Here is a 25440-nt window from a genome sequence, read left to right on the forward strand (position 1 = left end):
CCCCCCCCCCCTTATCCTACATAAGCCGGGTAGGAACTGGTGGCATTGTAATGGTCCGGTTATTCGAGGCGATCAGTATCCACTGCACAGATCTTGTAATTTCCCCACCATTTTTTTTAATGCTCATCCCACCCGCCCCTGTACACCGGGAGAATTTCTTTGTCGTTTTTCTGTCGCTTGGAAACGAGATTCAGCTAGCTGAAAGGAATTTGCTAGGGTAACGTTAGATTGATTAATTTCATAAACCCATCTTTCTTTTTAGTTTTACTAGAGTGGCGGATAATGTGAACTCTCCTATTTTGCTTTAATTTGGGTAAATAATGTTTTAAGATCTTTATTTTTTTTAAATGCAGAATTTGAACAAGAACTCATTCTCCTGGTGCGTGTTACCTGGTTTGATTTCTAGATTAATTTCTTGCGAAATAACAGGAACCAGTCAAAGGAAACTGGAGGTCATTTCGGGAACTTGAATGACTTTGCTGCATTGCTGTTTGTATTCTTGGAAATCCAGAGATTCCTGGATGATCATTTATTTGATTTACTGCATGAAGAACGAGTGCTACCGATATAATATTAGATGACCATGATAGAAATAACGCCATTCTGTTGCTGTGTAACAGTTTACATTGTCTGGATTAAGCAATTTTATAAAACTGTATCACATGTAACTTATGCTTAGATGTGAAATGATGATTTTTTTTTTTATTCCAGTCAAATATTTGCCCATTTAGATGTATGTGCAGAACATTAAATTTTGCTAAGATTTATATTCATTATTTTCATTTAGTTAAACGGGTTTTGGTTTTAATGTTAATATATTTCAACATATGACTGAATATTTTGAGATATTTTGTTACTGATCTTAGTTTAGAGGATTGTATTTTGTCCAGTTTACCCAATTTAGTATTTCTAATGCAGCTTTGTGTGGTATTGACACAAGGTGAGAGACATTTATGGCTCATTGGACAACTTGTCCATCAGAATTTCTTTGGTGTTTTAAGAGGTACTAAAATTTGACAAACCATGTTTTGTACTTGTGTCAGAGTGGGGGTAAAATACCAAGTTAATCACATACAATGTAGAGAGAATGATGAGAAGGAATATATTCTGGTATATGGACTTTGTTTTGGTTTCCAGTCCTGCCTATGGACAGTTAATATTGGTTATGATGTAGCAATTACAACATAAGCTTTTTTTAATTTTTTTATTTCAGCATGACTTCTAAAACTGTATTAGTGATGGTCAACTTGAAAAAAAAATCTAGTTCAGGAGTACATCACTGACTTCTGTTCTGAGAAAGAACTTCCTGACTTGAAGCCAGGAATTGTTTCCTTCTCACTTTACTTTTTGTACTACTATCAGGAAAATTTTGAACTTTATCTCCCACAGGCTTTTTGTATATGTTTCCAAGCACAGTACATGTTTCTCATTCATATAGATGCCCAATTACTAAAGCTTAGCGTGTTTTAAATTATAAGAAGCCTGTAGTTATAACGTAGCCTTCTTAGGATGTAATGCATTTAAATTACATTAGCACGGGCTAAATTTTAGTAAAACAGTCCCATATTCTTGACTGGTTGTGCAGGAAGAGTTACACTATTCTTAGGTTAGATTGGCAAAAGCTTGTTTGACCAACCAATCTGTGAACAGATACGGCTTTTTCCTTATTCAAAACCACTTATCCAGTAACTGCATCTGTTACCTGGATAAGTGTTGCTGACCAGTAGGGCCAATCGGTTTTCAGTGTCATTATCCAGATAGTGGGGGTTGTCTGTAGCATATTTGGATATTCAGCTCAGATATCTGGATATTGGTGGAAGCACCTTACCTGGGAATAAATGCTATGATTGGTATTTAGTAAAAACATTGACTGGAGTCTGAGGCCCAGATTCTGCAAAGTGTGTCCCGATTGTAGGCAGCTGTAGGCATCCTACAGCTGTCTAATCAGCCAGTCAGGACGCACGTTAAAAAATAAAATAAAATAAAAATGCTCCCCAGGTAGGCCGCCTATATTGAAGGCGCCTCTGGGAGCCTAGGGAGCCCTAGGTGAACCTAGGCAGCCCTACACGTCTCCCTAGACCAGTGGGAGACGTGTACAATGTAGGCCTACATTGTAAGTAGACATAGCTGCTATACTTATTGTGGCAAGGGATCTCCCTGCTGTGATAAATATAGCGGTTGTGACTGCAGCCACCAGCCCTCCCCCCCCCCCCCCGAATGATTGAGGCAGGAGGGAGCCCAATCCTTCCTGCCCTAAGGCCCCCCAACCCCCCTCACCCCTGGCCCCAAGACCCCCCACTCCTGATGAAGATCAAGGTAGGAGGGAGCCCAACCCCCAAAGACCCCACCACGCATGGCAGACTACCCCTTGGCTACCCCCCCCCCCAATAACCTTGAAAAATTAGCCGGCCAGCTGGGTCTTTTTAGCGGCTGGCTGGAAGGCCTGCCTCCGTTGAAATGAGGCAGACCCACCCCTTTCTGGCCCATCCCATAGGAGACTAAGGCCTGATTAGAATGGGGGGGGGGTCTTGGGTCTTTGGGCAGGAGGAGCTGGGTTCCCTCCTGCCTCGATCTTCATCAGGGGTCGGAGGTCTTGGGCCCTCAGCCAGGAGGGATTGGGTTCCCTCCTGCCTCGATCGTCGGGGAGTGGGGTGGGGTCTTCAGACAGGAGGGGTTGGGTCCCTCCTGCCGCGATCTTCGTTTGGGGGGCAGGAGGGGTTGGGCTCCCTCCTGTCTCGATCATTCGGGGGTATGGGGACTGGCGGCCACTATCACGGCTGCTATACTTAATCGTAGCTGAAGCTGAAGACCCCAACCTCTTTAGTGTTTTGTCAAAGGAGAGGAGTTCCATCACCTTTATAATTTTTCTCTCTTCTTTGAACCTTTTCTAATTCCACTATATGTTTTTTGAGATTCAGTGACCAGAACTATTTGCAGTACTCAAGGTGAGGACACACCATGGAGCCATACAAACACATTAAAATATTCTTGGTCTTATTACCTTCCCTTTCCACATGAATCTCATCCAGAAGAGGGGCAGGACAACCCTGGCCAACTACCAGTACTGAGTTCTGTTTGTTCATGCATGCATGCATGCACTTGCCCTTACTGGAATAACTCCTGTACAAGACCTAGTTAGTATTTGAAGTTAAAAGTATATGCAAATCTGTCTTCAGTCCTATTGTATTCAAACTCCTTTCTTGCCTTTCATTACTGGTATCAAGAAAACATGATCAGTGTGTGGCTATTGCGGATGGAGAATCTAAATGGAACACAGTTAAAACTCTAGAAAAGAGGAACAGTGGCAGATAATTCTGACTAGTTTGTTTCAAGATGTGGAACCTATGTGTGTATCCTTTTTATTCTCTGAATTGTTTAAAATTATTTTTTATATTTTTGAAGAATGTATACTGGGGTCTATATAAATGAATGAAACCAAATACTGTTATATATCTTGCATGCATTTTCCATGTACTATAGCAGTTTATAGATAGTGACTTACCTTACTTTAAAGGATATACAAAACTAGCCAAGCAGAGCACATAGCAAACATGGCAGAAAATGATGATTACTTTCTAGCAGTTTTTATTTAAAAATTATTCACTTTCTTTTTCTGGGCATTTTTGTATGAAACATCAGTCCAAAACGACAGCCACGGTGCTGAACTTCCAAAAAGGGAATTACGTAGGGATGAAGACAAAGTTGGACAAGTTCATGCTAAACTGGTGAGACTGGACTCATTTGGAGCACTGGTCTTGACCTAGGGGCCACTGCGTTAGCGGACTGCTGGGCAGGATGGACCACTGGTCTGACCCAGCAGCGGCAATTCTTATGATTTAGATTAGATGTGTTATTTTCAATGGGGTATTGGAGGCAGAATAAGATTTTTGTAAGGATATGTATTGAGTAAAATCCTGAAACCCCTCCCCCCCTTCCTAAGACTTCTAGTTCAGTCACATAACATTGAATGATACTTTGTATATAGTTTCTGTCAAAGTACTTTTTCAGATGCAAGTTTCTTAAACATCTGATTGAACTATTTTTTGCTCAAAGCTCCTTTTTCTGTTTTCCCCTTTCACTTCGTTTATGCTCTACTTCAGCAAACAGTTTGTAAAGGTAAGTTAGCACTTCTGTCTAGAAAATATTCATTATGGCCATACATCACCTGGGACTAGATTCTGATGTCCCAAATTGTCCCCACTGCATTTGGATGTCCCCTAGAGATCACTGCTTTATTTTTTTATAAGCTGGAACTTCCATATCTGTCTTCATTGGCATTTCTTAACAGAACACCTTAGAACAGAGGTGAGGGAGCAGTTCCAGCAAGACACAAGCCTGTATCCCACAAGCTAGTGGGAAAAGCAGAGCCCATGCTACTCATAGGAGCAAATTCTTGAAGGATGAAGAGTGTTACTGACAAAAAACATTGGCAAAGATACTTCCAAGAAAAGGCTAGATCCCTTTATGTTGTAGGTCTTTGTGCAGGATCCTCAGTGCAGAAAGTAACTGCAATGGTGCAGGTGTCAAACTAGTGCAGGAGAAACTCTTGCCACTTTGATGCCAGAAGGAGTGGTATGGTATATGTCATTGACATAAACATCTCGTTTTGAGACTGAAGCTACAGTTTGTGCTTTTCTTTGATGCAGTTAGTTTACAAGTAGTTCTATAATTTTACAGCAAACAATGCCCATCTATGGGAGTCTGAGGGCTCTCTTTCTTTCAGAGTTTTAGAGCTGGAGTTGGTAAACATGTCCCGACTCGGACTCTAGCTTCAAAATAAAAACTCACAACATTATAATATATGATGCAGTTAGCACTTTATATTTCTTTGAAAAGGATCTGGTTATTTACCAGTACTTTAGATCGGAACAAAAAATATTAAAGCCTAATATCAATAGGAGTCGGAGTTGAAGGTTTGGTCTACTGACTTCACATCCATGTTCTCTTTATTGATGGACTGGATCCACTTAATATTAAAAGGAAGCAGTTTACCATTTTGGTTGGAGGATAGCCTTGCATGAAGAACACAGGATGAATGGAGATTCTGTGGGATTTCTTGGGCTTGAAGTCACTTTTAGCCCTGTCCAGAGTACCTCCCTTGCCCCCTCATGGCTGTAGTTTGCTGCTCTTAGCGTCGTCAGTGTTGCTGCTAGGAAGTGCTACAGAAGCTATACTGTTTTATGAGAGGTTCAAGGTCATCTAGTGAGTAAGCTGGAGACTCTGGTTATGAGTTCTCCAGTGGTATCTTCTGTGAGAGAGTTGGAAGTTCCTAGGATGGAGATGGATGAAGTTTCCTCTACTCCACAGTTATCTACTATGCAGCTTTCCTTATTTTCAGTGGATAAGTCAATTGACGTAACTGTGGATAGCTTATGGACTTTAACCATTATGTACACACCTGGGTCATTTTGACCCCAGCCTGACTTCTTAGTTTAATTGCTTACTTATAAATTGTCATTTTTGATTTCAAATTCCAGGTACCTTTTCAATAGTAACAGACAATGCGTTTCCTGTCGTCTGTGATAAATACAGCTTTTGAATTTGTTTGCTTTAACCTAGTTTTAACGTGAGTATACTGATTATACACACCTGGGGTGAAATCGACCCCACAGGTTTATGAATGCAACATTGTCAGCAGTAGATTACAGCACTGAAAAAGTGATAATGTATCTCCAAAGTAATGCCCGACAAATGAGATAAGAGAAGTTGAAAACATGCAAAAATATTTTGTTAGGTTTTGCTGTAAAAGAAACACTGGTAACAGCCATTTTTACAACATTTGTACACTGAGTGTGCTGAATAAGAGAAGAAACATTTTTGAAACATTACCGGAACATTAACAACGGGATCTGGATAGCCCCCATTACCGCCCCTACACCCCCCTCCCTATAACCCATCCAAATAACTAAGAGACCACACATATTTGGAATACAGCCGCAGCTCAATTTATTAAATAAAACAGCTAATAATAATTTGCATAAATTAACATCCACAAACATTAATTTCAATATAACAAATCTGCAAGCTCCTCCCGAGCTACCCGGTGTAACCATCAATAATTTTCCCCCGACCCCGCCATAAACAGCAAGAGCCTGAGGGGTGGCATGACCTCATGCCCCTTTAACCGAATTAGTAGACCCCAAGGCACGGCTCCCAGCCGGCCCACCACTCATCGCCGGATGAGCCCAAGCACCCAGTAGCTCGGGAGACCCGCCAACTCGAGCCACCAAGGCCACCAATAAAGGGGGGGGGGGGGAAAAAGCCGCCCTGGAGGACCCCGAAAAAACAGAGTCCTCCAAGGTCCCGGCTTTAAAACCTCCCCCACACGCCGCCCACGCTCCCTTCCACCAATCACGCGCTAGCTTCTTAGCGCGAACCGCACCCACTCAGCTAACCTAAACTTCCTAATTCTTCTCCTTCCCCCTTTCCAACCTGCCTCACGGGCGACATAGGGGCTCCCAGCCCCATGTTACACTTCGCCCTTCAAGACGGGCACTTGGGCTACTCTTAACGGTTGTGCTGTAGGCCTAAATATACATTTATAATAAACATAAATGTTTCACTTGAGTGCTATAACAGTGAGAATTTGCTAAATTATTAAGCTGAAGCAACTTTCAGTGCATATAAGCAATGGAGTCAAAATGACCCCAGGTGTGTAAAGTTGTCGATAATTTAACATATGCATGGAAGGGTTAATAGTAAACTTAGGTAAGAGTTTGGAGCAAAGAATTTTGAAATGTGAGGAAAATGTGGAGAAAACTGTCTCAGAGTTAAAAATCTTTAACTGTGTTTAATAATTGCGATTTGAGAACGCAGACGATTATGATTAAAGATTTTACAAGTTTGTGTAGTAAGGCTGGATCCTTTGAAAGTTATACTTTAGTAACAATCTGCATTTTCTTAATTTTCCTCTAGCCTTTGCTATAGCACATAAAGATATGCTTAAATGTTATTTTAAGGAGATTATGGGAGTTGCTGAAGAAAATGTTCCATCTTTTTTCTTTAGTTTACTATTTGCCGTCAAAGTCCATGGAGGATCAGAAAAATATAGCACAAAATGTTGCTTCCTTAGATGTTTCTGCTGTTTTTGCATCATCAAATATAGATTTAACAATTGCCGACTTCAATTGCCACTGTTGTGTTGACTCGAGATAAGAACTGGATAATGAGAATATAGTTGAGAAATAAGAATAAAATCTTTTGAGTCTTACAATTGTATTTTGTGCCTCTTTGGATTGTGTTGATAGGGGGGAAGGGAAGGGGTTTGAGGTGGGGTGGGGGTTTGTTCCTTGTGCTCTTATACTAAGAAAATGGCTGTATTCTGCTATTGATGTTATTTTTTGCACTTTGTTTACACATTTAAATATAAAATCTTTTGAGTCTTAAAATTCAAATCTTACTGGATGTTTCTAGAGATATTCAGAAACATCGTAGATAGTTTCTGTTGTTTAAAACCAGGAGTTCTTCAGATTGGTGGTGTTTTACTTGATATATCCTTTTAAGTGCTTAGTAAGGTATCAGTCTGTTAACTATGTAGTATGTTTTTGTTGAACCTTCTCACCTAACTGCTTTCCTGGCAATTAAATGAATGGGGGAGGGAGGTTTGATGACCCCTCTCCCCCCGGTTGTTAATGATATGTAACATTTTCTGTTTCCCCCCCAGCAAATTTAAAGTATAATTTCCTATTGTTACTTTTTGTTAATTAGTTAATCTCCGCATCTAAATAATATGGACATGAGTAGTGTTCTTCAAAATGATATAATTCTTGAAATAATTGTTTATGCAATTTGCTTTTATTTACTTTTCTGTACAAATGTTAATGCTTGGTTAAATATTAAAAATGTTTCAGGGGGTCATGTGTTGGGGGGGAGTGCTGGCGGGAGGTTGAGAGGGCACCCCTCCTGCTGCGGACAGTGGAGGGGAGGGTTTGGGGTAGCGGCGGGAGGGAGTGGGCATCCCTCCTGCCGGTTGACTTGTGGTAGGGTTTGGGGGTTTCCTGCCACTGCCGCTCAGCTGATCACAGCAGGGAGATTCCTTTGCATTCAGCTCAGTGGTAATGCAATTCTCTAAATGGTGCCTGTGACATGGGTGTCAGTTATAGAATCGGGGCAGTTAGGCAGGGTTAGGCATCTTTCTGTTAAGACATGTGATTCTGTATAGGACGCTCATGTGCAATTAAAAGCCGCTTAGGTGGTTGCTGAGACTGGGCGTCTTATACTGAATCAGGCCCATAGTGCTAATCTTGTTCTTCAGATACAAAGGTTTGTACAAATAAACTTTATAACAATGTGTAGCTTAAGAATTGTTCCTGCAAAATGTTAGAAAACACCTTTTTGCTGACAATTGACCCCCCCCCCCCCCCAAAATAATAGCAGAGAAGATAACAGGTACAAGATCCTTTATCTGAAATCCATGGGACTATGCATATTTCAGTGTTTGGAATTTTTCAGATTTTGGAATGGAAATGTTAAGCTTCCTTTTCTCCTCTCACTGCCCTTTTTCATTTTTCCAGCCCTCTGACTTGAATTGTGCAGAGAACAGGAGAAACGCATGCACCTGCGTTGGTTTCAGTGTGTCTTGTCATGTCACTTCTGGTTTGTCAAATTTCGGTTTCAGAATTTTAGATAAAGGATCTTGTACCTTTACTTGGTAAATAATTCTACACACATGGCACGTTACAATAATCTTGTACTCCAGTAGTAAACTCTAGTGCTGCTCGATTCATAATTCGAATCGATTCACCAATTCACTTTGGGTGAATCGATTCCTTTTGAAAAAAAAATTGGTATCCCGATGCGGTGACTGAGTCACCAGCCAAGGATAATATGGTTCCTACAACGACCCTCGAGGCCGAAGTGAAGGAGAAGGCCGATGAGGTCGGATGACGTAGATCGTGCCGTGCAGCGATGGTGGCAGCGGCTGGGGGGGGGGGGGGCTGAACTTGGTGTCACTTTCACTCCCTTCCTGTCATCCTGCCCTTGCTGCAGCTCCTTCACCCACTAACAGCTGCCGCTATGGAGACAGTGATGACCTTATGCCTCCCACCGCCCCTCTCCTGCGGCTGCAGATGGTGGAAATGTCCAATGGTGAAGGTGTGCCGGGGAAGGAAGTGAGACCAGACTGCCAATCGGGTGCAGGAGGAGGCAGGCTGAGCGTTGCCATGGTGATAGAGGGCGACCCAGGCGGATGCTTTGCGGTGCGCGAGTCTGGTTGCCAAGGGCGGAGGGTTGCATGCTGGTGAGCTGTTTTTTGACTTGTTGCTCTCGTGTGGCAGTTGTCTCTTTCTCACTCAAATTTAATTGTAACCCAACCACTCTTTACTAATAAGTCTCTGCTCTTGCAGTAGTCGGCTCCTGAGGTTCGCATGGGAAAATGGACATGCGCACAAAGCGATTTGTGCAGTTTTAGTAGTCAGTGCAACTTTCAGATAGGTGCAATACTTTGGGAAAATATGCTGCTTCCCTTTCACCATAAGGAAGTAACATTTCAGAATGGTTAGGTATGCTAAACCCAGCAGCATGCATTACACTCCTTGGACAAATGCTTTTTTTTTTTTTTTTGGTTTTTTTTAAATCAATGGCGCATGATTATTTTTGAACCCATACAATCTGATCAAGATAGTCCATGATTACAAGAAGACTTGATTATTGCAATTCGCTGTTTCCAGGTATTACTTTAGGTATGAAATGATTGCATTTGGTCCAAAATACAGCTGTCCACATCACCTCTCTTCTCAAGTCATGACATTGGTTTCCTGTTTTCACATGCGAGTCAGTTGAGGGAGGAAGGAAGGAAGGAGAGAGAGGCATAGAATGACCTGGAAGAAAAGAGAACAAATGCTGGACATGGGGGGGAGGCATGCAGGCTTTCGGGAGGGCATGCCTTCAGGTATAGGGGGGCCCTGGTATAGAAGAACATGGAGTAAGCAGGGCTCAAAAAGATGTGCATATACCGGACTGGGGGGAGCGAGGGGGTTTGAAATAATGGGTCTAAAAACAGAGGAGAGGGAGCTAGATGATGGACTGTGGGATTTAAGGAGGGAAGGAACAGAAAGGGAGAGAAGTTGGACACAAGGGATGGTGTGGAGAGGGGGTAGGTATGGAGATACTGGATAGGAGGGTAGTTGGAAGAGAAAGGGAGAGCTGGTGGACCCTGGGGTGGTGGGGAAGGAGAGAGAGATGCTGGATGAAAGGGTAGTTGAGAAAAGGAGAGATGGTGGATCTGGGGATGGTAGGGGTCCATCTCTGCAGCTGCGGGGATGGAGATGAAAAAAAGGAAAGATGCCAGACCTCCGGGGGAGGGAAGGGAAATGGAATGTGAGGGCAGAGATGGAAGATGGATGGTTATCACAGAGAAATAAGGAAACGACAAATGGGCAGAAGACCCTGTCAAGCGAGTTATCAGAAAACAACCAGAGCCTGGGTCCAACATGATTTGAATAATGACTAGACAACAAAAGGTAGAAAAACTAATTTTATTTTCTGTTTTGTGATTACAATATGTCAGATTTGAAACGTGTATCCTGCCAGAGCTGGTGTTAGACCGCAAACATGAGCTAGGATTTAACAGAGAGAGGAAAAGTCTTTTTTGTTTGTTTATTCTGTTTACACCACAGCACCAGTGTGGTTAGGAGAAGGAAAAGGGGGTGAAGAGGTTATAAAACCCACCAGGATGTTTGAAACCCCCCCCCCAAAAAAAAAAACACCCAATTGGGCAGGAAAATCGAATCAAAAAACCAATTCAATAGGCTGAATCGAATCAAAATTTTTTTTTTCCTGAATCTGGCAGCACTAGTAAACTCTATAACAATCATAACATTTGTATCCATATAAGTTGTTTTTATTTGCAGAATAACCTTCAGATTTAAATATGCAGTACGCATAACATGTATCATAAGAACATAAGAAGTTGCCTCCACTGGGTCAGACCAGAGGTCCATCGCACCCAGCAGTCCGCACCCACGGCGGCCCATTAGGTCCATGACCTGTCAAGTGGTCCCTGCCTTATCCTAAAACTTATCACTACTTCTATCCATATCCCTCAATCCCCTTATCCTTCAGGAATTTATCCAAACCTTCTTTGAATCCCTGTAGTGTCTTCTGCCCTATCACAACCTCCGAGAGTGCGTTCCATGTGTCCACCACTCTCTGGGTGAAGAAGAACTTCCTGGCATTGGTTCTAAACCTGTCCCCTTTCAGTTTCTCCGAGTGCCCCCTTGTACTTGTTGTTCCCCACAGTCTGAAGAATCTGTCCCTGTCTACCTTATCTATGCCTTTCAGGATCTTGAAAGTTTGTATCACGTCTCCTCTAAGTCTCCGCTTTTCCAGGGAGAACAGCCCCAGCTGTTCTAACCTGTCGGCATAAGAAAGGTTTTCCATACCTCTTATCATTTTCGTCGCTCTTCTCTGGACCCCCTCAAGTATTGCCATGTCCTTCTTGAGGTACGGCGACCAATATTGGACACAGTACTCCAGATGCGGGCGCACCATTGCACGATACAGTGGCTTGATGACTTCCTTTGTCCTGGTCGTGATACCCTTCTTGATGATACCCAGCATTCTGTTTGCTTTCTTTGAGGCTGTCGCACATTGTGCCGATGCTTTCATTGTTGTATCCACCAACACACCCAGGTCTCTTTCAAGGGTATCTTGTTCATCTAGTATCTTGCTTACTTATAATCACTCCAATACTTACACAGACTCCACCTACAAAAATTCAGTGGAGGGACAAATTAAAGGTGAGGGAATGAGTCACTCTAGCACAGTGGTCTCAAACTCAAACCCTTTGCAGGCCACATTTTAGATTTGTAGGTACTTAGGGGGCCGCAGAAAAAATAGTTAATGTGTTATAACAGCGGGATCTGGATAGGCCCTGCTATCCGCCTATATACTCCCCCCTCCCCCGCAACCATCATGACCTTAGTAGTAATAGTGGCAGATTATTTCAAAAACCACGAATATCAGTTGAAAAGTTATTTGCAGTTTCAATAGTAAAAACGATGGCGCTTTCCCAAAATTTGAATAACATATAAAAAAGTTATTTGTGGTTTTTCCATATTTGTACCTATTGGCTGCCCGCATCTACCGCGAATACGGAGGGAGAAGTGTACTCACACCCCCCCCTCCCAACCATCATGACCTTCCCCCACCACCTTTCTACCACAAAACATGCTACAGTCTTTTTTATGATGGTAAAATTAGCTGCAGCTCAGTTTATTAAACCAGAACATGTTAACATATCTTAACTTCAATTAACATCATAACCAAAAGAGCTCCTCCTGAGCTTCCAAGTTATGTAGTTCAGTGTCCTTGACCCCGCCACCTCAGCAAGGGTCAGAGGGGTGGCATGTCCCTCATGCCCCTTTTATACAGGTCACCTGACTCACCAGGCACGGCACCCCGCCTGCCCACTGCTCATCACCTGATGAGCCCCAGTGACCAAGTAGCTTGGGAGATCTGCATCCCTAATCTACCATCTACTGTCTAAAGCAATGAGCAGGTGGGAAAAACCATCCTGGAGGACCCCAGAAGGAGCCGAGTCCTCCAAGATCCTGTACTTAAAAAAAACCTCGCCCCCGCACGCTTCCCAGCCTTCCCATCAATAAATTTAAAAAGCTCCTACCTGGCAGGCCCACCACCCAATTCTCGCCTCGCACTTCTCCACCCTTCCCACCCCCTAACAACCATGGCTGATGGGCAATATGAGGGCCAACCAGCCCCGTGTTACCTTCCGCCCATCGACACGGGGGTCTCGGGCTCCCATTAACAGCAGGATCTGGATAGGCCCTGCTATCCGCCTATACACTATATTCGTGGTTTCCGTATCTGCGGTTTCGCTTATTCGCGATTTTTTAGCCGCTGACTCCACCCCCCCAAAAACATCATCACTAAAGTTTTTTTCCCTTTTAACGTACAGTAATTCTGAAAATCGCTGCTTCCATGTTTTCCAATGTGCACTGAGGAAAACGCTGCTTCCCAGCATCCCTAGAGAGAAAGGCTTCTTCCAAGCATGCATGAAATCTCTGGTTGGCTGTCCAGAAATCGCTGCTTGCTTGCCTACCTGAACTTTACAGGTATTGTTGTATACAGTAATAAAAATTTGAGAATTTCAATAATAATAATAGTGGTAGCTTATTTCAAAAATCGCAAATACCATTTGAAAAGTGATTTCAATAATAATAATAGTGGTAGCTTATTTCAAAAATCACAAATACCAGTTGAAAAGTGATTTGCGGTTTCAATAGTAAAAATGATGGCGCTTTCCCAAAACTGTGAATAACATAAAAAAAAAGTTATTCATGGTTTTTCCTTATTCGTGCCTATTTGCATCCACCGCGAATACGGAGGGAGAAGTGTATACTCACGCCCCCCCCCAACCATCATGACCTTCCCCCACAACCTTTCTACCACAAAACATGCTACAGTCTTTATGATGGTAAAAATTAGCCGCAGCTCAGTTTATTAAACCATAACACATTAATATATCGTAACTTCAATTAACATCATAAGCAAAAGAGCTTCTCCTGAGCTACCAAATTACTTAGTTCAGTGCCTTCGACTCCACTACCTCACCAAGGCTCAGAGGGGTGGCACTCAATATAAAAAAAACTAATGTGATGCTTTTCCCCTGGAAAGACGATTTCTCCCTCACTGCTCCCATTTCTATAAAAAATGTTCCCCTACAATTAGTTAGTAATACCAAAATTTTAGGGGTGACCTTTGATCATAAACTAAATTTTCATGATCACATTAGTAATATTATTAAAACAACCTTTTACAGATTAAGACAAATTCGATCAATCTCAAAATTCCTATGTTCTAAATCACTTAACATCCTAATTCATTCATTGGTGATCTCCAAGATTGACTACTGTAATGCCCTTTTCAAAGGAATCTCCTTAAATGAAATAAAACGATTACAGATCATTCAAAACGCTTCTATAAAACTTATAACCAAAACTAAGAAATTTGATCATGTAACACCTCTTTTAAAAGACGCACACTGGCTCCCAGTCTCCCACCGGATAACATATAAACTATGCATACTCACCTTCAAAACTCTTCTTAATAAAACCCCAGCGTTTATTTACAAATTACTGATACCATATTCTCCAATCAGAACCCTTAGATCTAATGAACAGAATTTATTAACTATTCCATCCCTTAAGGTCATCAATACAAGACGACAATTTATTTTTTCTGTTACGGCACCTCAGTTATGGAACGCCCTTCCAATTTATTTAAGGGAAGAGAAGAATCTTGAGAAATTCAAAAGTAACTTAAAAACATTTCTCTTTAAAGACGCTTTTGATAATTGGTGAAACTTACTGCAGTCTAGAATATTTTATTGTATTATATTACACTGTTTTTTTGTTATTCATTTTGTATTCTCCCTTTTTTGTTCTACTTTCCTATAATGATTTGTATTTCATCTCCCTTCTTTCCTTGTGTTTTTAAGTTTGTTTTCGTAATTTTGTTTTATTTTATTTTTTATTAATATTGTAAGTTAATATGTATTGTTCTGTTTGTATTATTCACCAGAAATTGTAATTTGAATTTGTTCATCGCTTTGAAATTTGACAAAGCGATTAATCAAAACAATTATTAAACTTGAAACTTATCTGAGTCACCTGACCCCCCAGGCACGGCATCCCGCCAGCCCACTGCTCATCACCTGATGAGCCCCAATGACCCAGTAGCTCGGGAGATCCGCCACAGGCCTGTAACTTTACAGGCTTCCCGCCCCCCCCCCTCCAATAAACAGAGCTGCGACTAACCCAACCCAAGGTCTCTCTCATAACACATGGCAAAATCATCCAAAAAAAGATCCCAACCAATTTCGGACAGATGATCCCAGTCCCTATGATAAAGCCCTTCGCAAGCCACTTCTACCAAGCCATGCAAAATCTGCTGACCCCCTTGAGACTCCACCCATTTCCCCACCTGCTGGTTGAACTTGGCCAGCTCCCTGGTCCAGTGGTGTGACGCCAGATACCGGGGGTGCGGAATAACATCCGACCAGAACACTCGAGTCCCAGGGAACCATGCAAAAACCACCCGCAGGCCATCTTTGATCACATTGACAAGCTGCCTCCCTGACAAGACATCCACGTCATTACCCCCCAAATGAATCAAGAGGACATCCGGGTGCAAAGGGCAGGATCACAAGTTCGCCAACAAAGGCAGGAGTTCAAGCCACCGCATTCCACACTGTCCCCAGCAGAACACCTGCACTCCACGATGACCAAGCCTGAGATGACAGCCCCCTGGGTGTATCAGTGCTCGCTTGTCAGCCCAGTGGGTAAATGAATGCCCAATGATCCAGACTGAGTTACTGTACCGCCTGGCATCTGAAAGGCAAAGCAAAATGCAGCATACAGGAACCGAACAACCCCCCACCCCTGTACCAACCCCCCCATCATTGGCCAGCCCTTTCGTAACCTGTCCTCAAATCCGAACCACTCAGCCTAATGTAACCCTGGAAAGCCCCTGACACCCAACGACCTAGCCATTGAATGCCTGCCTCAGGCATGTCCGCTGTGTTAACACTCTTGGCAGCACCTATCCTAAATGAGTGCGTGCCAAAGCTACCAGGATCCTCCCCACATCTCGCCAATGCCAAATGCAATACAGTTAGAAATTGGAACCAGGATAAAGGAGCATGGACAAACGGAACAGGGAACCCCCCCCCCCTGCTGCTCCAAATACTTCCTCAACTGTGTCACGGGGCAGGAGATGCAACCCTCCACCATACAGAGCACCACCCACTGTCCCTGAGCACTCTGATCTGTCTTAGAGCTGGCCACACAAATCTGAACTGCCTGCTCACCCACCCGCACATGGTGCACCAACAACCCGTGCCCCCTAGCTGTGTCAGCAGCGCTAACCAACAGCTCAACCACCCTAAGCGCTCCAAAAAACGCAAGGGAGAAGGCTGCACTGAACAAACATGCCTCATAGGAAGAACGAGCCACCTCAGGCAGCACCGTCAATAATCGAACGAGCAGGTCATGCTGTATCGGCAAACGAGGATCAGGCCTGCGCGGCACCACCCTTCCCATGGCTCGCAGCAGGCCTCACACTAGAAAACTAGAAATCAGCCAAGTCCAACCCAAGGCTTGACAGAAAAAGGCGAACCCTGCCAAGCACCCTTGAACCCCCCCCCCCCCCCCACGAGACCCAGGCCCTGTAAGAGTCCAGCACGAAGTCCTCCAGAAAGGACTCGTCCACATCCCCCGGGGTCCAACACCTGCCAGAAAAAAAATTCTGCAACAACATGGAACCCTGCAGAGTAATGCGACCAGGTAGCGGGAGCTACTGAAAAATGGAGCATTTCCCACACTTCTTCCTGACCAGGCTACACATGCTCTGGCATCGCTGAACCTTCCTCATGAGCCTCCGGGCCAGCATTCGAAACTGCGAAAAATGAAAACAAAAGAGAACATCAGCTATGCCATTCTGCAATCCAGGCACATGTGCCACACCCTGATAAACAAATTAAGACGCAGACAGCATAAGACCAAAGCCCTCAATGCATTCACCATTAAACAATGCGCCGCCTGTTTATTGACCACTTCCACAACCCCCAAATTGTCACACCAGAACACCACCTTCCTATCCCGCAATACTTCAGACCAAAGCTCACAGGCAACAACTAAAGGGAACAACTCCAAAAGAGTGATATTTCGAGTGACACTCAGGCCTCCGGCCATTGCTGCGCGCACCAGGCACCCCTACAGTAGAGGCCGAATCCCACACCACCGGCAGCATCAGAGAACAGTTTCAAATCACAGTTAGATACCTCCAGAGCCTGCATAGGCAATGAGCCATTAAATTTCCGTAAAAAACTCTCCCACATAAGGAGATCCGCCCAATCTCCCGTAGAAAGCCATAAAAAATGTCTTTTTTTTTTTTTTTTTCACACACCCCCACCAACCGACGAGAAAAAGCGTGACTTATGGGCAATTTCCTATATGCAAAATTAAGGGAGCCCAACAGGGACTGGACCACCTGTACAGTAGTTTTACGCAAGGACAACACATGCTCGATAAGTCCTAGCAACTGCTGGACTTTCGTGGCTGGCAGGTGTGTTACCAAGGCTTCTGAATCCAACTCAATACTGAGGAAAACAAGGGAAGTAACCAGACCTTCTGACTTCTCACATGCCAAAGGAATCCCGAACTCCTCCGCCATCACATTAAAGTCCCCTTTCAGCTGCCCACACTCATCTGAACCCCCAGGGCCGATAAACAGAAAGTCATCGAGGTAGTGCACCACCAAATCCAGACCTGACTGTCGCACCATGACCCAATGAAGAAAGGAACTGAACCTCTCAAAATAAGCGCAAGAGATAGAACAGCCCATAGGTAAACAGCGATCGTAAAGATAAGAACCTTCAAAGTGAAAACCCAGTAACGGATAGGATTGAGGATGAATGGGCAACAACCTAAAAGCCGACTCAATATCGACCTTCGCACCATGGCCTGCCCGAAGAATAAGCCACAACGCGCAATCCACTGAGGAATATCACACCGACAAAAGTCCTGTGGAATACCGTCATTTACCGATGCCCCAAAGACCGGGATAAATTGTGAATGAGGCGGAACTTACCTGGCTCCTTCTTAGGTATCGCCGCCAAGGGAGAAATCATCATGATCGAAAAGGGCCGCTCACAGAAAGGACCAGCAATTCCTCCCTCAATTTACGATGGACCACGACACTCAAGTGAGAAACCAAAGATGCGTTTAGAACCTGTACCCCGTAAAACTCCCCTCGAAACCGACTGAAAAACCACATTCCAACAGGACTGCTACTTAAGCATTTCCATAAAGGTGCAGTCACGGCCACAGCGCTCCCACCCGAACCGGTGTGGGAACCCCACCTGGCCCACTCTTATTTTCTGGCTCCCGAAGGCCCGCCGGCCTGTTTCTTGGAGCACTTAAGGACTGAATGCTGCTGCCTACTATGCGAGCACGTGTGCTGGAACTTACAGTCCGAGAAGGGACAACTCGATTTGTTGAACCGGCAGCAAAGATTATTGCCCACCGCCCGTGAACACACCGGAGCTCGTCCAACACTCCCAGAAACACTCACGGACTTGGAGGACATATGTATGAGCCACAAATTAACATCCTGCATACCCCACAACATATGCGTGTGCTCCTCCCTTCCCCCAGATGGGATAATTGTGTACTTGTGTTATTATAACTGCACCCTTACCGTTTTTATTTCCTTTTAAATGATTATATCAAGACTCTAAGCTAGCTTAGTATTTCCTCATAACGTGGACTGAAAGTAAGTTGTTTAGATAGAACTACTTGTTTGTACTAGAGCAGTGTCTCAAACTATTTTGAGGTCCTCGGTATGTTACCATGGTTTTGGAATGTTGCCCGCCTCACTACTGTAACCAAGCAAGTGCTTTCCTGCGTCTTTATGTGATTATGAGGCAGAGTGGAGAGGACAATCGCGTACAGATGCAGGAAAGCACTTGCGTGAGGATACAGCAGTGAGGCGGGCAAAATTCCAGAACAATGGTAACATACCGATAGCCTCAAAATAGCACCTGGCGGGGGCCGCATGCGACCCCTGGGCCACGAGTTTCAGACCACTGTTCTAACACAAACAAGAGGTTCTATCTAAACAACTTACTTTCAGCCCACGTTATGAGGAAATACTAAGCTAGCATAGAGTCTTGATATAATCATTTCAAAAGGAAATAAAAACGGTAAGGGTGCAGTTATAAAAACACAAGTACCCAATTTTCCCATCTGCTTGAATCATTCAAATAACAATTCCTTGCAGTTTACCACTTTGTATAATAAGAAATTTTTCATGCTGTTTCCATATGTAACCAAACGTTCACAGGGAAACTTGAGGTAAAAGGAAGTGTCTTCACCCGCTCACCACCAAACATCTAAGACATTAGGCTTCAGCTGCAGAAAGGTTTTTCTCTTTATATGGGTTAATCTATCTACATTATACAAGAGTAGATTGTCCAGAAAAAGAACATAAGAATTGTCGCTCTTGGGTCAGACCAGTGGTCCATCGTGCCCAGCAGTCCTCTCACCCAGAAGCCCTTGGTCAAAGACCAGCGCCCTAACTGAGACTAGCCCTACCTGCAAACGTTCTGGTTCAGCAGGAACTTGTCTAACTTTGTCTTGAATCCCTGGAGGGTTTTTCCCCCTACGACAAACTCTGAGTAAAAAAGAACTTCCTTACGTTCATACGGAATCTATTCCCTTTCAATTTTAGAGAGTGCCTTCTCGTTCTCCATACCTTATCTACTAAGTCTATTCCCTTCAGTACCTTGAATGTTTCGATCATGTCCCCTCTCAATCTCCTCTGTTCAAGGGAGAAAAAGCCCAGTTTCTCTAATCTTTCACAGTACGGGCAACTCCTCCAGCCCCTTAACCATCCTAGTCGCTCTTCTCTGGACCCTTTCGAGTAGTACCGTGTCCTTCTTCATGTACGGCAACCAGTGCTGGATGCAGTACTCCAGATGAGGACACACCATGGCCTGGTACAGCGGCATGATAACCTTCTCCAATCTGTTCGTGATCCCCTTCTTTATCATTCCTAGCATTCTGTTCGCCCTTTTTGCCACTGCCACACATTGCGTGGACGGCTTCATTGACTTGTCGATCATAACTCCCAAGTCTCTTTCCTAGGAGGTTTCTCCAAGTACTGCCCTGAACATCCTGTATTCGTGCTTGAGATTTTCGTTACCTACACTTTACACTTATCCACGTTGAACCTCATCTGCCATGTTGATGCCCATTTCTTGAGCCTGATTATGTCACGTTGCAGATCTTCGCAATCCTCCTCTGTCTTTACTACTCTGAATAACTTTGTATCGTCCACAAATTGAATCACCTCACTCGTCGTACCAATGTCTAGATCATTTATAAAGATGTTGAAGAGCATGGGTCCAAGCATCGAGCCCTGCGGCACCCCACTGGTGACGTTCTTCCAGTCCAAGTATTATCCATTTACCCCCACTCTCTATTTCCTATGATCCAGCCAGTTTTTAATCCACTACTTGAGTATTTCACCCTTGATTCCATGGCTCGCAATTTTCCGAAGTAGTCGTTCATGCGGAACCTTGACAAACACCTTCTGAAAATCCAGATATATAATATCAACCAGGTTGCCCTTACTCTCTCTAAGAAGTGCAGCAAGTTCATCAAACATGATCTGCCTTTGCTAAAACCGTGCTGACTGGTCCTCATCAGCCCGTGTCCATCAAGGTGATCAATGATGCGGTCCTTTATCAGCGACTCTACCATCTTTCCCGTACCGAAGTCAGACTTACCGGTCTGTAGTTTCCCGGATCTCCCATCGAACCTTTTTTGAAGATCAGCGTAACATTCACCACCTTCCAGTCTTCCGGAATCTTTCCCGATTTGATCGACAGATTGGCTATTAGTTGAAACAGTTCAGCTGTGGTCCCTTTCAGTTCCTTGATGACCCTCGGATGGATGCCATCCAGTCCCAGGGATTTAACACTCTTAAGCCTATCAATCTGCCTACACACCTCCTCTAGACTGACCGTCAAACCTGTCAGCTTTTCTTCTTCATTTCCAGCATATAGCCTGATGGGTATGCTGTGTACATCTTCTTCAGTAAATAAAGACACAAAAAATGTGTTCAGTTTGTTGGCGATTGCTTTGTCCTCTTTTAACGCTCCCTTTATTCCATGGTCATCAAACGGTCCCATTGCTTCCTTCGCGTGTCGTTTCCCCTTAATATATCGAAAGAACGGCTTGAAGTTCTTCACCTCCTTAGCTATTTTTTTCCTCAGTCTTTTTTTTTTGGCCCCTTTTACCGCCTTATGACACATAAAAACATAGAGTATGACGGAGCGAACCCACATGTTTATCCCATCGCCCCTTGAAGTCGAGCGCGTTACTGGCCTCCACTACCTGACGTGGAAGACCATTCCATCGATCAACCACCCTTTCGGTGAAGAAGTATTTCCTGATGTCACCATGAAATCTCCCACCCTTGAGTTTGAGTGGATGCCCTCTTGTTGCCATGGGACCCGTAAGGAAAAAGATATCTTCCTCCACCTCAATGCGGCCCGTAAGATATTTGAATGTCTATCATGTTGCCCCTCTCTCTGTGTTCTTTGAGAGAATATAACTGCAGCCTGCTTAGACGTTCTTCATATGGGAGATCCTTAAATCCTGAGACCATCTTAGTGGCCATTCGCTGAACCGATTCCATTCTCTTCACATCCTTTTGATAAAGTGGCCTCCAAAACTGAACACAGTACTCCAGATGAGGTCTCACCATGGACCTGTACAACGGCATTATAACTTCAGGCTTTCGGCTGATAAAACTTCTTTGGATGCAACTCAGCATTTGTCTTGCCTTGGCTGAAGCTTTCTTCACCTGATTGGCAGTTTTTATATCTTCACTAATGATTACACCCAAATCCCATTCTGCGACAGTTCTTTTTAAGTTTTCACCATTGATGGAGTATGTTCTGCAGGGGATACCGCTACCAAGGTGCATAAGCTTACACTTTTTGGCATTAAAACTCAGTTGCCAAGTATTAGACCATTGTTCCAGTAAAAGTAGGTCCTGCCTCATAGTGTCAGGCACGGTTGCTCTGTCGGGCTTCATTGCGCAGCCCACAACTTTGCTTGTTCCAGTTTAGCGCGTACCAATTTTAGGCAGCTGTAGGCGTCCTACAGCTGTCTAATCAGCCAATTGGGATGCACGTTTTAAAAAAAAAAATGCTCCCCAGGCAGGCCGCCTATATTGAGACGCCTCCGGGAGCCTAGGGATGCCCGTAAGACACCTAAGCTCGCCTAAGGGCCTTAGGCGGCCCTATGCATCTCTCTAGTAGAGGTAGAGATGCTTAAAATGTAGGCCAGCAAAAACCCTAAGGCCCGATTGGCCCAGGTGCCTACAAGCCTGGGCCAATCACACCTTAGGGTTAGTGGGGATGGGTGGACCCGCTATGCCTAAGGCCTGATGGGTCCAGGCTTCTTGAACCTGGGCCTATCAGGCCTTAGACTTAGCAGGGATGGGCCTGGAAGAGGCGGGCCCACCTCATTTCGACGAGGCGGGCCTGCCAGCTGGATGGCAGCAAGACCCATCTGTCCGGCCAACAATTTAGAAGTTAGTTGGGGGGGGAGATTAGTTGGGGGGAGGTTCGGGGGGGTAATGGGGAGGTCATTAGCATGGAGGGTCCATAGGGGGGTCCAGCTTTCCGGCAGGAGGGGTTGGGTACCCTCCTGCCGGCGATCGGACATGCGGCTGCTGTACGTATCCCTTGCTGCAATAAGTGTAGCGGCCGTGTCTATTCTAACCCGATTCTCTAACTGGCATCTGTAACATGGACGCCAGTTACATAATGGGGGTTAGTATAGGCCCGATTCTGTATAGGACACCTCTCCCGGGCGTCCTATACAGAATCAGGGCCTTTGTGCCTTGGTGACTATGTTGTTAAAAAGGGACCAAGCTTGCTCTAGCATTTTTACAGTGCTTATCCTCTTCATAATCTTCTTCCCTACCATGAGTTTCATCCCTTTGTAATTCCCTTTTCAGTGTTTCTTAGAAAAGTATAACTTTTTTTTTAGTTTAATAAATTTTTATTAGAAGTTTAGGAATATACAAATCATGAAACACTGAATCAGAACAATAAATTTTCTTAACAAATGGCATTAGCCAGAACGTGACCAATTTTTTGTTCTTCATATTTGCAAAATTTCAATGTAGCTCTTTAGCAGTTAATACTGAGAAGAATCAATAGATCTTGAAACATCCAAACTATATGGGGAAGAAGTGCAAGCCATGTTGCTGCCCTCATTAGTGCTTTTAGGTGTATAATAAAGATTAATCATAGGCAGAGAATCTAGCTGAGGAAACTGCAATTATATCTTTAAGTACATCTTAAAATAACTTCAGAGGTGCCTAGAATCTCTCACTGGAAAATTTTAATGCTCAAAGATTCTGGGTCCTGGACATAGGGGTCCTTTTATCAAGTCATGCTAGCGGGGTTAGCGCGTCGGACATTTCATCACGCGCTAACACCTGCTCAATGCAGGCGTTAGCGGCTAGCGCGGCAGGCGGTTTAACACGCGGTATTACGTGCGATAAACCCCTACCGCAGCTTGATAAAAGGACCCCATAGTCTTGCTATACATATGAAGTTGAAAACCATCTTTCATACTTGGAAATAACCACGGATTACCAAATTAAGATGATGAGCCATATCCAACCTTCCTCAAGCCTCTGACCCCTACCATGAAACCATAGTGCATTGATCTTCCCCCCCCCAAGTTGATTCCCTCCCAGGCCCTCTAAAGCAGACCTACCGAGTCCCCCATTCACCAAAATAAAGCCTTGGGTAGTGTGCTGAGCTGCAGCTCATCCAACTCAAGGACCCCCCTACCTGACAGTACAGGCCAGGACCCCCCCCCACATATCTTTGCATTCAAGATTGGCAGGAGGGGTGCCCACTCCCTCCTACCTCAGGACCTACCTCTTCCAATGGCGACCCTGCCCATGCCTGGTGCATCCTGAGGCAGGTAGGAGTAGGCATCCCTGCTGCTGAACTTCAATGCAAAGGTACAGAGGGTGTTGGGAGTGGGAGTCCCAGCCTGAACAGCCAAGTGAGGGGGAGTCGAGCTGAATCGCTAGAGTACCAGGAATTGGGTGAGTGGCAGGTAACAGGGGACGCCCTGGCCCAACCACTAGACCACCAGGAACTAGTTGAGTGAAAGGTGACAGAGAGCAGTAGTCAATGAAAGGGATGTTACCAGTAGTGTGTCTCAGGGTTTGGTTCTGGAGCCTGAACAGCCAAGTGAGGGGGAGTTGAGCTGAATTACTAGAGTACCAGGAATTGGGTGAGTGGAAGGTAACAGGGGGCGTCCTGGCCCATAAGGCCAGGTTGGGGAGACTCCTTGAGCTGGACCACTAGACCACCAGGAACTAGTTGAGTGGAAGGTGACAGAGAGTAGTAGTCAATGAAAGGGATGTTACCAGTAGTGTGTCTTAGGGTTTTGTTCTGGAGCCTGTTCTTTTTAACATTTTTGTAAATGACATTATCCCAGGACAAACAGCATATTCTCACAGATGGGTGATGTCATCCACAGAGCCTGGTATGGACAGTATAAAAGTGTACTGTCACTTTAACTTCTGTAGAAGTCTTAAGATTGCCTGTACTGCACATGCGCGAGTGTCTTCCTGCCCGACATTGGCTCGTGGAACCATCAGTTCTTAGTCTTCCCTGGATCTAAGAAGTTATGTTTTTTGGAGTGTCTCCAAACGTGTGATTTTTCTACCAATATTTTGCCTTCCCATACTTTTTCCTTTTTATTTTCTTTATTATTTTGTTTTTCTAGTAATTTAATTTATGTCCTTCAAATTTTTTTTGATTTTGGGGCCTTTAGACACCTCTGTCTGAGGGGTCACGTGATGAGTCTGGAGTGAGAGGACGTGTTTTTTTGAGCTCTCTGACCTCGGGTCTCCAAATACCAGCTTAACTCACTTTAAACTACTGGCTGGCTATCTTAGCCCCCACCGGATCTTTTGCCACGGTTGGGAGTGTGCGGGGGGTGTCTCGCAGGGTCGCTGGGACCCGGTATGCCGGTACGGTTAGCAAAGACACCAAAGCAGAAGTCGGCCCTGTCGGGGTCTAAGATGGCGGCGTCCCCGACTCCAGTTTCGGCACCAGCACAGTGGGGTGAATGGGCCCAGGAGATCTCCCGCATGGTTACAGCGGCCCTGGAAGATCGTTTGCACAAACTGCAATCTGCAATGGAGGGCATAAATGAGCGCTTTGAGTCCCACGCTACCCGCATCGCAGAGGTGGAGCAACGCATATCTGATGGGGAGGACGCGGCTTCACAAGATCGGGAAAGTGTGATCGCCCTGAAGGCTCAGGTGGCCACCCTAACCGGCTGGCTAGATGATCAAGAGAATCGCCAGCGGCGAAATAATCTACGGGTGGTGGGTCTGCCGGAGCTTCGGGCAGATCTTGAGTTGTATAATTTTTTCCAAGTTTGGCTCCCGACGCGGCTGGGCCTAGAGCCGCCGGTGGCGGGCTTTCTGTGCGAGAGGGCACATCGCCTGGGGCAGCGATCGGGAGATTCTAATCGTCCCCGAGCAGCGATAGCGCGGTACCTGAACTGGAGGGAGAAAGAACTTATTCTTCATGCTTACAGGAAAGCCGGCCTGCTGGAATATGAGGGGCGGAAGTTGCTGATATTCAATGACTACTCCCTCCACGTGGCGTCCCTCCGCAGAGAAATGGCGCCCCTGTGCACAGCATTCCATCGGAGAGGAGTGCGCTTTGCGCTAGTCTACCCAGCGTCTCTGCGTGTCTGGAGGGAGGGAAAGCCTTACACCTTCCCTGATCGTGCGGAGGCCCAGCGCTATTTGGATTCCCTACCTGTGGCTGACAACGGAGGAGTCCCTGCAGCAGAT

General features: G+C 44.8%; 1 protein-coding gene across 4 annotated transcripts in view; it reads left to right on the plus strand.

Annotated features, from left to right (window-relative positions):
* UGP2 (UDP-glucose pyrophosphorylase 2) overlaps nucleotides 1-25440 on the plus strand; it is a 100313-nt gene that overhangs the window by 1176 nt on the left and 73697 nt on the right. The window contains exon 1 of one of the 4 annotated variants that reach the window (XM_033936043.1): nucleotides 199-217. The exons of 2 other annotated variants lie outside the window; for them this stretch is intronic. Coding sequence is in view for 1 of the 2 variants with exons in the window: in XM_033936041.1 (XP_033791932.1) it covers nucleotides 3334-3346 (13 nt within the window). In the remaining variant the exon portion in view is untranslated. Of the gene's footprint in view, nucleotides 1-198; nucleotides 218-3318; nucleotides 3347-25440 lie in introns of those variants that run through there. One more of the 4 variants, XM_033936041.1, reaches the window with a different exon arrangement.

Source organism: Geotrypetes seraphini, chromosome 3, assembly GCF_902459505.1.
Source record: "Geotrypetes seraphini chromosome 3, aGeoSer1.1, whole genome shotgun sequence".
Taxonomy (NCBI): Eukaryota; Metazoa; Chordata; class Amphibia; order Gymnophiona; family Dermophiidae; genus Geotrypetes; species Geotrypetes seraphini.